Below are 14326 nucleotides of genomic sequence, written 5' to 3'. Positions count from 1 at the left end.
ACGGTTTTGATACGTGATATGATTTAGAGTGTATTAATGCAGTGTGTCGGTCTACCCATACTACTAATGTCATTTGTCTTATATATATTTTGAAACCGCTAAATAAACCGTTATTACATTGTTATGAGTCGAAGAGAATACACGCGTTTTTCTTGCTGCTGCGCGGCTCCTTTTTGCGATCTGGTTACAACAGATTTGGCGACGAGCCGGAAGGACCTACTAAAGACACTGTACCGCTTATAGTGACGCTGGAATGTAATAGTGGAAGTTTGGATTCCTTCAGGAAAATTACAAAATGAGTCAAGAACGAAATGTTCCTGCTGCTGCAACTGTCGCGCCGAATTTTGCAATCGATCCGTTCGACAGGGAAAAAACTAAATTTGCTAGATGGATAAAACGTCTGGAAGGTGCTTTCCGAATGTTCAATGTTGCAGAGGAAAGGTGGAAGGATTACTTATTGTTTTATATGGGATCTACAACATACGATTTGCTGTGTGACCACATTACTCCTACCGAACCGGAAAATAGTACATATCAAGAGTTAGTGACAATATTGAACGCGTTTTTTGACCCCGAGCCACTGGAAATGGTGGAAATTTGGAAATTTCGAGCTCGGAAGCAGAACGATGGTGAAACGATGGCACAATTTATTACGGAACTGCAGCGTGAGGCGAAATTTTGTAAATTCGGTGAGTACCTCACGAAGGAGCTCCGCAACCAGCTGGTATTTGGATTACGATCGAAACGGATTCGGTCTCGGCTTATTGAGGAAAAAAACTTGACGTACGAAAAGGCAAAAGATATAGCCATCTCAATGGAGGCATCGGGAGAGGGTGCGGAAGCCCTGGAGAAGAAGTTACACGAAGTTAATTTTACGGAGAGAAAAAGTAACCGGCGAAAATATAGCACCACATACTGTTACCGTTGTGGTAGTGAGACCCATCTTGCGAGTGTATGTAAATACAAGGAAGCAGTTTGCAGTTTCTGTAAGAAAACAGGCCATCTCAAACGGGTGTGCCTCACATTCACCAAGCAAAACAAAGATGTGGGGGAAGAGAAAATTGATAGATTTGTAAAAACAAAAAAGAAGTTGCATACCAACATGCTAGAAGAAGAAAGTGATGAAGCGGAACCAGAAGAAATTTCTGATGTGAGTGAATCTGATGAGATGGATTTAGAGGATGTTTGTGTTTTGGATATATGTAAATTGGATGACAAATCTAAAACCCTCTCGAAAATTATGTTGCATTTGACTGTAAACAAGAAAGTTATAAAATTTGAGGTAGACTGTGGATCGCCTGTATCGCTAATAAGCTTGGCAGACAAAATGACATATTTCAATGACTTACCATTAACAAAAACAAACGTCGAACTTATCAGTTATTGTGGAAATAAAATTAAGGTGCACGGTTACATGAAGGCAGAGGTTCATTACAAGGGACATTCAAATATGCTACGGCTTTTTGTTGTTGACACGAAACGACATGCATTGTTAGGCCGCGAGTGGATGCGTGAGCTGCAGGTTGACTGGGACCAAATTATTCGTAATGCAAATACTGTAAGTAGCATCGCAGTTCGCACTCAAGTGTCCGATGCGGTTTCTCGTTTGCTGAAACAATTTCCCGCGGTTTTCGATAACTCCGTTGGTACGATACGGAACATTCGTGCCTCATTAACGTTAAAAGCAAATAGCAAACCCATATTTTGGAAAGCTCGTACGTTGCCGTTCTCCATACGCGACACCGTTGAGCGCGAAATTGAAAAAATGGTCAGTAGTGGTATACTTGTTAAAGTGAAACATAGTTCATGGGCCACACCAGTTGTTCCCGTTATGAAGTCTCACGATCGTGTGCGCTTGTGCGGGGACTACAAAGTGACAGTGAACACATGTCTTGTAGTTGATGAACATCCTCTTCCTACGATCGACGAATTGTTTGCAAACATGGCTGGTGGGCAGAAGTTTTCAAAAATTGATTTGGCTCAAGCGTATCTACAAATGGAAGTGTGTGAAAAAGACCGGGAGATTTTAACGTTAAATACTCATCTAGGCTTATATCAACCAACTCGACTGATGTACGGTGTATCGTCTGCCCCAGCAATATTTCAGCGCGAAATATCGCAAATTTTGCGAGATATTCCTGGCGTGTCAGTATTTCTGGATGACATCAAAATTACGGGACCGGACGACCAATCCCATTTGCAACGACTTGGAATGGTGTTACGAAGACTTAATGAGTATGGTATGCGCGTTAATGTTGCAAAGTGTGAGTTTTTCGTCGATCAAATTGAGTACTGTGGATACGTTATCGATAAAGAAGGAATTCGGAAGATGAAGAAAAAAATCGATGCGATTCAGGAAATGCCACGACCGCGCAATCGAGAACAAGTTCGTGCGTTTGTGGGTCTCATAAACTATTACGGTCGGTTTTTAAAGAACTTGAGCTCTAACATTTACCCAATTATCAACCTGTTGAAGGACAACGTCGTTTTCGAGTGGAATATCGAGTGTGAAAAGGCTTTCCGTTGGGTGAAAAGGGAAATACAGTCAGATCGAGTACTCGCTCATTACGACCCAAAACTTCCGCTTGTCTTGGCTACTGATGCATCTCCATATGGTGTCGGCGCAGTCTTGAGTCATGTTTACCGCGATGGAATGGAAAGGCCGATCCAGTATGCTTCACAAACATTAAATAAGTCACAGCAGAACTACACGCAGGTCGACAAGGAAGCTTACTCCATAATTTTCGGAGTGAAGAAATTTTACCAATATCTCTATGGTCGTAAGTTTACCCTACTTACAGATAATAAACCGGTTTCTCAGATTTTATCGCCAAATAAGGGACTCCCCATGCTCTCGGCATTGAGAATGCAGCACTACGCAGTGTTCCTCGGATCGTTCGATTATGAGATAAGGTATCGATGCTCCAAGGAAAATGCCAATGCGGATGGTATGTCTCGATTGCCCATCGAGAACCCGACTAACAATAACTGTATCGAAGAAGTAGATGTCATCGAGCTGAATCAAATTGAAGCGTTGCCGGTTACTGTCGAAGAGCTAGCGGACTGCACGAAACACGATCCGAACGTTCGAAACTTGTTGCAGGGGATGAAGGTAGGAAGAATAGTTGACGGCCGTGATAGATTTGGGATTGATCAAAGCGAGTTTTCTGTTCAGAAGAATTGTATTCTAAAGGGTATTCGCGTTTACATACCTCCCAAATTGCGTAGACGAGTGTTGGAGGAACTACACATTGGCCATTTTGGCGTATCTCGGATGAAGTCGTTGGCGCGATCGTACTGCTGGTGGGAGTGTATAGATCGAGATATAGAAGAGATGTCAAGAAACTGTAGTAACTGTGCGACTACACGTAAAAACCCTACTAAAGTTCCTATTCACTGCTGGGAACGTCCTTCGCAACCTTTTCAAAGGCTTCACATTGATTTCGCAGGACCTTTTCTCGGACTAAATTTTCTAGTAATTGTAGATGCATACACAAAATGGCCCGAAGTTAAGATCATTCCAGATTTGACAACTGGAACCACTATTGATCGTTTGCAAGAATACTTCGCAACCTATGGCGTCCCAACAGTAATTGTGAGTGATAGAGGCGTACAGTTCACATCGGAGCAATTCCAGGTATTTTTAAAGAAAAACAACGTTGTACACAAAATGGGAGCACCATACCACCCAGCTACAAACGGGCAGGCTGAGAGATTCGTCCAAACCTTCAAAGACAAGCTGAAGGCTTTGAAGTGTGAACGCAAGGATGTCCAGCTGGAACTGTACAAAATTCTGATGGCGTATCGACGTACCATTCATCCCACAACCGGCGAATCTCCATCTATGCTAGTATTCGGGAGGCAATTGAAGTCGCGGTTAGATTTAATTATTCCGAGTGATACAAACACAAGTTCTAATCGCGAGAGGAATATTGCAGTGAGAGATTTTGGTGTTGACGATCGAGTTTCGGCTCGTGACTTTTTGAGTTCATCGAAGTGGCAATTCGGAACAGTGATGGAACGCGTGGGCAAACTTCATTACATAGTTAAATTGGATGATGGTCGCATTTGGAAACGACACATAGATCAACTTCAACCCGGTCCAGTGAAGGAAGCATCTGATAAGGAGGCTTTGATCGATGCTAATGAAGTTTATTGCAGTAGCCGAGCCAGAAATATGCTGTTACCTCCCCCAATTCAGTTACCGCCTGAACAGGGCTACAATAACCAGGGCAGTTACCAACAAACGAGATCAACAGACGACCAAACGAAAATGCCAACACACTTCCAAACATCAACTGATCACTTTGTAGAACTTTCAAGGGAAAACAAATCCGAACAGGCAAACGAAGCAAGTTTCAGTAGCACTGACATATCTCGGCGATCCACTAGAATCAGAAAACCTCCAAATAGATTAGATTTATAAAACATTAATGGACATTTTCTCAAGGGGGGAAGAGTTGATATGATTTAGAGTGTATTAATGCAGTGTGTCGGTCTACCCATACTACTAATGTCATTGGTCTTATATATATTTTGAAACCGCTAAATAAACCGTTATTACATTGTTATGAGTCGAAGAGAATACACGCGTTTTTCTTGCTGCTGCGCGGCTCCTTTTTGCGATCTGGTTACAACAATACGTTTTGACGACGCCGAATTTTCAATTGGTTCTTCATTTGGTCTCTTTGTGCACCACTTAGCGAAATGGCCCACGTTTCTGCATCTGTGACATTGTGCATTCTTAGCAATGCATTCTTGAGCCCCCTTCAGGTGTCCACGACGTCCGCAGCCGAAACAAATCCTAGTATCGCTGTTTGAGGACCATTGCTTGGATGCTATATTAGTTCTGTACGATCGGTCGTTGTCAGAATCAAAATTTTGCATTGAGTCAAACGTCGGAAACTTCTTTGTGGATAAAAAACACGATTCCCAGATGGTGTATAAGTGCTTCGTTGTTCTTGAAGTAGCTGTTGGATATTTACCTTATTAACGCCTTCCGGAGGTTTACCAATAGTCTCACCCTTGTTTACTAACTCTTTGCACTGTAATTCAACATCTTCAATCGTTTTTCCGATCATTACCACCTCTTCCGAAGAACGATCCTTTTCTAATATTTTCTTTCGATGTGTGGATGACAAACACTTCTCCGCTATTTGGTCGATTATCATGGTTTCCATCACAGAACTATCCGGTCAATCAGTCACACCGACTGGCTTGCACCCGGAGTTTCATCACAAAGTCGCCAAAACGTTCACCTTGCAACTGCGAAATCTGTCGGAAGACATGCCTCTCATATGTCCGTCTGTGGCAAGGTTGGAAATGTGAATCCAATTTTTCAACGGCAATATCATAAAACGGAGGGTCGGGAGTAACATGCGGTACATCATGTACTCCTGGTAAGTTATCGAAAATATCTTGTAAATCTGGCCCCCCCAGATGAAGCAACTGATTCCACATTTCTCGTTGTCCCGTAATTCCAGAGGCCGTCAGGTAATACTCCAGATTTCTCTTTTATTTTCGCCACTCTGCAGCCAACTGAGATTGGTCCACTTTCGTATCGAACTGCTTCACTGGTCTAAATGCCTCCATGACCTAAGATTTTTTTTTAATTAGCTTCGCAAATGTCATATAGATTAATACGTTCACCTGTGCATTTTCCGTGATCTTCGAAAGCAAACTAGAATCCTATCTTATTTATGTAATTTTTTGTATTTTGTAGATAGCACATGGAAATTATAACTGTATACATTAAACTGTAAATTCGCATTTTAACTCAGACCATTTTAGAGCATTTCACTCATTTTGCATGATTCAATATAAATCAATATCTCACCCCATTTTACCTTATTTTTATTCCTTCGCAATACTATACTGTTTGTAGTTTCTGCAAGTGAATCAGGAACTCGTCCCATTTCACTTGATTTTCAAAAATGAATCAACTTAATTACAATACTACATTAGTTCATGTTATAACAAAACCCATTTCTTCTCAAGGTGCTCCATTTGTTTATAGGATATGGCATACTTTCGGTTCCTGGAATATGCATAGTGTATCCGAAACTCGTTTCATTTCACCTTAAATTTCATGCCGCTTCTATCACTTTTCAACTTCTTGCAAATTAGTCCAGAATTTGTTCCATTTATTTGAGACCTAAACTAAATTCAACGGTACAATTCTACACAATCTTTGTTTCTGATGGATCCGGAACTCGTCCCATTTCATCTCATTACGTTAATCATCTCTTCATTTCTTTTCTAAGTATACTGGCTATTAATTTTGTTTTTTTTTGCGGTGAATCCGGAACTCGTCCCATTTCACCCAATTCAGAATCAAAAGTTTCATCGAACTATGTGAAATGCGGTGCCTGGCATTCAATTCAGCATTGTCTTTCCCCAACAAGGATTATAGCCTGACTAATTTACGACTTACCATTTTGCGGCTTCCTTGCCCACTCATTTTGCTTGACATTTCCTTCCGATCCCTCTTTATTCAAACAATGATCATTCTATGTGCCACTACCCTAATTATTAACGGCTCTTTTATGGCATTTCATTTTTACAATTTGAACACTCACATTAGCTCACACATTTCGACACGCTTCTTCAATCGAATGAAACGCTGCACCAATACTACGTTATCGCAAAATACTCCATGTTCAAGTCAGGTGAAATGTGCTGTTCCATTCCGTTCCGTTGTGCTACTCAATATTCTTCTCGAACTCTGTTTTTGCAACCGATAGCACCGGCTCTGAACTCTGTAGACAGGTTGTTCAGGTTGGACTCACGCTCGTACCAGGCCCGTGCGACGGTTCCAACGCCTTTGCTGCAAGCATATCTTTATAATTAGTCTCAACTGTCTCTGACAGTCGACAGTGAGTGGTCGATAGTGTAGTCCGAAGATAACTTAAGCAACCAAAAGTTCGTATAAGAGAGCTGCATAAGCTTCCCGTTTTAAGTAATTTGGCAATATGTTTAAAACTCACCGCCCGGGGTTTAAATTTTTCGACAATTTCGTCCGATGGTCTTTCCTGTTGCGACCAGCACAACGCGTAGATGAATACGTAACTTATCACCCCCGAATTCTATCTAGAAGGTACAACTGGACAGGTAATCGCTCAGGAAGCAATCCAGATTTCCAGAGACCAGCTCTTGCAGGACTCCGTGACGCTACACGGTATTATGAAAACACCTAGAAGGTAATATTTGTGAACTGTACACGGCTGGTGGATAAATCAGTTTGTGACGTTACGTGGTACTAGTAGAGGTAATTATTTTTATTCCTGAAGATTAGAAAATGGCATACACAACGAAAAACTGGATTTTAAAACACCCAACCGAAACAAGCTCGTGGTTGCTTGCCGCTGATTTCATGCACCGAGCCGCAAATATTGAATAGAAAGAATAGGGATCTTTTGGGGGTATGCGGGTTGCGGCGTTTTCTGATGCAGGTTATTATTGTGAGTTCTCAATTCTTTTTTTTATTTCTAGGACCGAAACTTGCCAGTTTGTTAGATGGATTTCATTTTATTTTTTTAAAATTTGAAAATCAGAAAATACTAAGCGAGGTTTCAAAACAATACGAGTTTACTCCTGCCTGCTATCAATACATATGAAAAACTGAGAGAATTTTTCCAACTTAAAGATCCCTATTGTGATTTTAGCTGGTTCTACTAGTCAACCAGGTTTGAGGGCCAGAGTCTACATTTCAACATCGAGAGAGAAAGTGATTATTAGGATTCATCCGGCTCCGTGGACACACTGTAATAATTAGTTTCTACAGCTCCGTGCTAGTAACGGGGGCCAATTAGAACGAAAATATCCCACCCAGAGAACATTTTATTTGGAAAACAAATTAGCCCTTATCAGCGCTATCAAACCATCAAGTAATAATTAAATTTGAACATATTTTCTTTTACTAATTCCGCTAATTTCATTCCACAAGCCGCAAATCTTGAACAGTTTTCACTCAAAGTTCCACCTCTTTGACGATAAAAGTAAACTGCGGCATCATTTGTGTGTTATATTCGTGCTGGCGACACCCCACATGTAATCGGTATGTCTGGATGCGGTAACGGAGAAAAGTTGAAGGAAAAACCAAATTCTCGCTAATTTCGAGCCGGTCTACAGTTTTCTGTCGGCCGAATTCACCGTTTACCTAGAACGAGCTACTACGCCGGAGCATCCGTCTAGTTAGCGGCTGTAATGGAATATCTCGCCGTCGAAATATTGGAGCCGACAGGGAACACAGCCCGTGGAAACAAAAAGACCAGGATTATCCCCCGTCAGGTGCCGTTGGCGATTCGAGTTGACGATGAGCTGAACAAACTGCTTCGACAAAGTTATAGACAATTAAATTTTCTTTCACTTACAGTTACAGTTTATACTGTTGACACATATAAGGTATGCTCGGTCACCGTGGCAAGTAGAAAATTAGCAAAAGTTGAGCAAAGCGAAATTGATGCTGGCAGAGTTTCTGCGAGCATTTTGCGCAATTTGTGCAAGAATTCTGGCAAAGAATTCGCTCAAATGCAACTACCGTTTCTGAAAGCGATCAACTACCGATGCTGGTCACTTTTATCCAGAATCCAGCCAGGAATGTACGGCAAAGATCTCTGTACGCTTCCTGCCACATCTTTGTCAGATGTTTTGCTCGATTCGTGCTAAATTCTACCAGGTAGAAATTGCCAGGATCTTTGCACAGTTTATGTCCGAGTTATGCCAGGGTTTTGCTCGGTTCCTGTCAAAATTTGCCAGAAAACGCGAGCGAAACCGAGTTCGCCTTAGCTCAACTAACTCGACAGGATAGGCGCAGAAATCTGACAGGGCTGCCAAACCAAGACTGACCGAAATCTAGCAGAGCGATCTCTGCCACAAAAATTTGGTGACTGGGTGTTTGCGCGTGATACAATAGCATTTCTTCTTCATATGGATTTTAAGTGGTTAGAAGCAAATAGAATTTACGTTCAGATTTTTATGAGTGCGGGAAAACCCGACTTTAAATCATCTGACTGAAGCTCATTCCTGATTGGTTCCCACTAATTACATGCACCGAACCGCAAATCTCGAACAGTTTTGTTCGAAGCTCCTCCTCTTTGACGATGGAAGTAAACTGATTTCATTCGATGACCAGCCCGTTTGGCTTGGAACGTAAACTGAACCGAGTAGAAAACTGTCTTCAGTTTCAAGTCGGCCTGAATCCACAGTATGCAGAGAAAGGGCTACTATGTCGGAGAATTCGTCTAAGGCTTTTTGGCGGTATCCAATGAGGAAAACAGATCGAAATGGTGAGTTAAGCTAAAGCAATCATGTGAAAAAATCCCAAAGAGGCAAGAAACAAACTTGCAACCCTTGGGACTCCTGCCCAATGCACACACCCTTGCACTATTCCTGGGGTATTATGACGTCCCAGAAAGAACACATGATTATGGCATTGCCGGCAGTGATCGTAGCATGTCTCTAAAGCGAGCATTGGGCCGGAGTCCCAAGGGTTGCAGAGACGAATCTTGTCCCTGCGGTTTTTTCACATAATTGCTTTCGCTTAACTCACCATTTACATGTTTTCCCCGTTGAATACCACCAAAAATTCTTAAACATGATTAGTTTTATTAATGGAGGACATCTCTCCCTCAACAGGCATATTTTTGTCTATTACTAATAAATTTTCTTCGTTCTTCTAATCGTTTCCGCTTCGGCGATGGTATCCATAACAATATTAGTCTCAAGAGTCACCAGTTTTTCGTATCGTTCTTGAGCTAATAAATAAATGTTCTCCCGGATTTCAGGATAGTGCGAAAGCACTTCCTTGTAGTCAGTCGCAGCTGTAACGGTAATCAGAATTAGAATCATAAATTTGAATCAACTTTTTCAGTAACAGCTACCCAAAACAAACACTTCGCTTGATTCTACCGCGACAATGTTGGAATATTTCTGTAAATAAAAATCAGAAACCTAAGTAGAATCTTATAAAACAATCCACTGCAGCAACTTACCATGTCCAAACCATTCAACACCAGCTGATACTCGCCGAAATGTTCACCGTCCTCCAGATGAAGCACTTCACGCCAATTACTCGTATAAATGGCGACCGTTCCCCGCAGTACGAAAACCATCTTGGCGTTGCTGGTTGCATGGTCCGCATTGACAATCAAATCATCCTTCAGATAGAGCTGGTATCGCAGTGCCATCATCAGCTTATGCGCTACCTCCGACGGAAGAGTGTCTCGGAAAAGTGAAACCTGGTTTATCATCGCACCGCATCGGTTCTCCCGAATGGCAGGGATAAACTGCTCACCGGTTGCTCGATCGATCATCGACTCCCGACTGTACAGGTTGGCAAGCCTGTAGTTGTAATACTGAAGCATTCGTGTCTCGAGCAGCTTCGGAAGCTGCTCGTGGTTAATGTAGTTCTGGAGATCGTGACGATGTTCGTGGTACTGCAACAAGGAACCCATTCAATACTATTTAATGTGCTTGAGTGTGTGATTAGATTACCATGCTTATGCTGGAGGACATAATCCTAATAAATATCAATAGTTCCGCTAGAATATAGATTTTTAACACGTATCCAAGAATGACGCTTACTAGGTCCAACAAAATGTCTTCTTGGGTCATGAAATTGTCAACCGAATGGGTTACGCCGACGAGTAAGTATATCGTTCGGAAAAATGAGTGAAGATAACGAATAACTAAAATAAAAGCAAAAGGACGTAAAAGTGTCAAATCGTTCGAAGGAATCATTAACCTACTTGGGGTGTCATCCCATACTTCTTCTTTCACCGTCCATGACTGTGGATCGATAAGTTCTTCATCGGTGCCTTGTACGAGACGGGGAACTAAAAACATCACGCAGGTCGTCCAATGTTGAGCAACTACAATAACTGTGCCGATGGTCGTTATCTTCATAATATTCCGGCGGAGCTTCAAGCGCCTGAACACGTTGTTGATGTAGCGTAGAAAAGTCCGCAACCGGAGCATTTTCAGCAGTGACAGAACCTTCAAGAAATCCCAGAAACAGGAAAAGTGGTATTCCTGTTTGGTTAAACACTCGATGAACGAGTTGTGATAACCATTTTTTGAAATCTAGGTAATAATAGTTAAGTGTTATTTGAACGGAACGTAACATGGCAATTTCTCACTATGGAATGGGTGAACAACGGTGTCGGTACAGAACTAATCAGATCTATCCAGAACCAAAAAACTACATATCGATTGGCAATCGTACGGGCATCCAGAATAACTTCCTGACTTTTTCGTTTGCAGTACCCGGTTCGGATGCTGAAACATATGTCGATTAAACAGATCAAGTCTAAAAAAGAAGAGAATCGGATGATTGCTACTACAAATACATAAAAGAGCTCACCTACCTATGATCAGGACGATCACGTGAAACCAGGACAGACTCTCGTACTCATCTGGATGGTACAGAAAAACTACGTCGTACGGTAGTACGATAAACGCTGTGGCAAACGTCGCAATCATTATGCATTCCCAGCAAAATCTTTAAACGATTAAAAGTTGTGGAAGAACTACAATTTTTGGCTTTGTACAGTTTAAAGTAGCTTACCGGAGGTAACTGAACGGATGAATGGTGGTAGAATGGAAGCTGATGTGGCGGGATATTTCCCGCTTCATGGCCGTATCACTGCGGAACACTTCCCGACTCAGGGCACTCGTCTGGTCCAGGTAGACTGTGCGTTTCAGATTTCGAGTTATTCTACAGGGAACGACGATTAGTAATTATGACCGGCATTCCGTATTGTATATGAAATTGGGTTCGTAGTTTGAATGGGAAAACTTAGTTGGTTTGTATTTTTGTTTCTAGAGACTACAGTTTCCACTAACGCAAGGACACGACCAGACAGTACTTAGACCATTCCGAAGAAACAGTGTCCAAGTTGTTTACCGCCAGTTACCAGGACATTGAGTTATCAGAATCAGGAATCAGAATATATTGGCTTAAATGGCACGTGCCCCGCATATAGTCGGGGATTTGTGCCTTGCCGTGTGTTATCATCATTTCCTGAGCGGAAGGAAAGGACAAGGAGGTGTGGGGAAGTAGAATTGGAAGGGTGGGAAAAATAACAGCACAAAACAAAAATAAACAACAGGTAAGTTAAACTCACTAGTAGTTCAACTTGCCTGCGAATAAGCCTAAAGCTCTTTACCACATTGGATAAGAAACTTTAGTATGTCTCTGAGTTTCAGTCGTCCAAAAATGGTTTCGTCTATATAAGGACGGCTGAAGACTCGAAATCGCAATTGCGCAACCGCTGGACAGTTGCATATCAGATGATATAAGGTTCTGTAGTCGGGTTCACAAAGATCACATGATAAACACTCAGCGCGCTGAATAGTTGCCATGTGATAATTGAGTTTGCAGTGGCCGGTTAAAGCCCTGCGGCCTTATTCTGCGCGGCGTGTGACGTGAGGTGACTAAACTCACCTCACTTTACGTGACTTTTTTCGCTCGATTCTAAGAGTCGACTCGGGTGAAGTGAGATTCTCCATTGCGGTTAAATGGGCGTCTCACGTCACCCGAAGTGACTCTTCAGAATTGGGTGAGAAAAGTCACGTAGAGTGAGGTGAGATTAGTCGTCTCAAGTCACACGCCGCGCAGAATAGGGCCGCTGGTCAGCACGACGCAGTGGAGCTTCGAGAAATGTAGGAGATTTTTCGAAACCACTGGGCATGGTTGTTCTAGGAACGCCTTTGTTTGGCGACACGTTTGTAGATTTCTCCAATAATTGCGGTGTTCGGATGAAGCCCAGGACCGTATTTTTTCCCTTATCCAACTTGTCGAAATTGGCAGCGCGGGCTCAGGACCAACGAAGCCAATCGCTAAACCTGCTCTGGCCAATTCGTCAGCCCATTCATTTTCAGTAATACCGCAATGTCCGAGCACCCCGACAAGGTAGCTAGTGTTGACAATGCTTAGTTCTTCGATTTGGGTTCGGCACGCGATCACTAGCTTGGATCGGGATTTGTCTGAGCTAAGGGCCTTGATTGCAGCCTGACTATCGGAGCAGAAGTTTATAACTATGCCGGATAAACTCAGTGGAAGGGCCGATTGCACCCCGCACATAATCGCAAAGATTTCTGCTTCGAATACATGGTTGATTGACTCGACTTATTTCTTTCTATGAGTACAGCTACTTTGGATGTGCAATATCCCGATGTGGTGACCCGAATAAACGAATAAGTTCCACGAATTGTGAACAACAACTCCCATGGCGCTCACCTTTTCCGGAACGTTTCCCCTGGCATGAACGCCTTGAACAGGTCGATATTATGGCCGATTTTGCAATCATGGTTGGGAAACACCGATGGCGGAACCTTTTGGTGTTCTTCCTCCGAACTGCTGCTGCTGCTACTGCTAGATGAGGTTCTCAACTGATCTTCAGCGTCCTGGTTCCCCGACGAATATTTCTTGCGGCCAGAATTGGTCGCTGACTGGGATGGCTCCATGACAGATTATTTCGCTGTTTTATAGGTACAACTACTGAGCGATGCAGTGCGCTCGCATACTATGATTGGAAAAATGTATTGTCTGATAGTAAGAGTGGATACGGCAAGGGGTGAGTCGCTTAGAACAATGTGCCATTCACACTGTATCACTTCTGATAACACGATATAAGATTACGATTCACAGTAATACACGATCATTTCACTCGTTACCACAATGTGTGGCACACTGAGGCACACTTCTGACAACTCAAAAACTGTCAACAAAGTGTAGTTAAATGATCATAGCAACCAGTGCTTTTGTTTTCCTGAACACCATGGCACATCGTGGCACATCGAGGCACATTGCGGCACAAGCTGCCACCCTTTTGGAATTGTGAGCACATTTCGATTTGTGCTAAGCGACTCACCCCTTGGGATACGGTCGTTTAGTGTTTGTCTGCAAATCATTGCAAATCCCTTCTTCATCTGCATAAGTTGAAGTACTTAAACTTAAACTGAACTTCTTACAAGTACACATAAGCACCATAATAAAAATCAGAAGCCTTGAAAAACGCCATTAGAGATTTATATTTCCATTGGGCTTTGTACTTTGTAATTTATTATTCGAATGATAGCCTAGTGGATTAACTTTTTGTCAGGACAAGGAGAAATGATATGGAAAGTTTTACATTAGATCATTAATTACAGACTAGAAAATCAATTAGTTAAATTCGTAGTTCTTTGTGCTGCTCTTAGCGTATTTAACTAATTGATCTTCTAGTCTATAATTATTTAAATTAAAAAAAAAATAACTTAAAAAATGCAATTTTTAAAATTTCACTAGATTTTGGTTTTAAACTGTGATTTCTCGCTCCATATT

The 14326-nt window shown here is 42.1% G+C and overlaps 2 protein-coding genes across 2 annotated transcripts; one reads left to right on the top strand and one right to left on the bottom strand.

The window, feature by feature from the left end:
* The first annotated feature begins 295 nt into the window (after positions 1–295).
* On the top strand, positions 296–4426 carry LOC131688378 (uncharacterized protein K02A2.6-like). Its single transcript, XM_058972584.1, has one exon. It carries the CDS (start codon positions 296–298, stop codon positions 4424–4426), a length of 4131 nt encoding a protein of 1376 aa, XP_058828567.1.
* A 5017-nt stretch (positions 4427–9443) lies between these two features.
* LOC131692240 (potassium/sodium hyperpolarization-activated cyclic nucleotide-gated channel 1-like) lies at positions 9444–13486 on the bottom strand. The gene is made up of 9 exons (XM_058979170.1): positions 13241–13486; positions 11567–11716; positions 11367–11500; positions 11139–11308; positions 10749–11082; positions 10495–10688; positions 9993–10436; positions 9882–9930; positions 9444–9821 (listed from the first exon to the last, which is right to left on the bottom strand). The coding sequence occupies exons 1-9, from the start codon at positions 13465–13467 to the stop codon at positions 9655–9657; spliced, it is 1869 nt and encodes a 622-aa protein (XP_058835153.1). The 5' UTR covers positions 13468–13486; the 3' UTR covers positions 9444–9654.
* Between the last annotated feature and the right edge of the window lie 840 nt (positions 13487–14326).

This window comes from Topomyia yanbarensis, chromosome 3 (assembly GCF_030247195.1).
Source record: "Topomyia yanbarensis strain Yona2022 chromosome 3, ASM3024719v1, whole genome shotgun sequence".
In the NCBI taxonomy this organism is placed as follows: Eukaryota; Metazoa; Arthropoda; class Insecta; order Diptera; family Culicidae; genus Topomyia; species Topomyia yanbarensis.
Note: the sequence above shows the minus strand (reverse complement) of the source record. Positions and strands in the feature narration are given on the sequence as shown.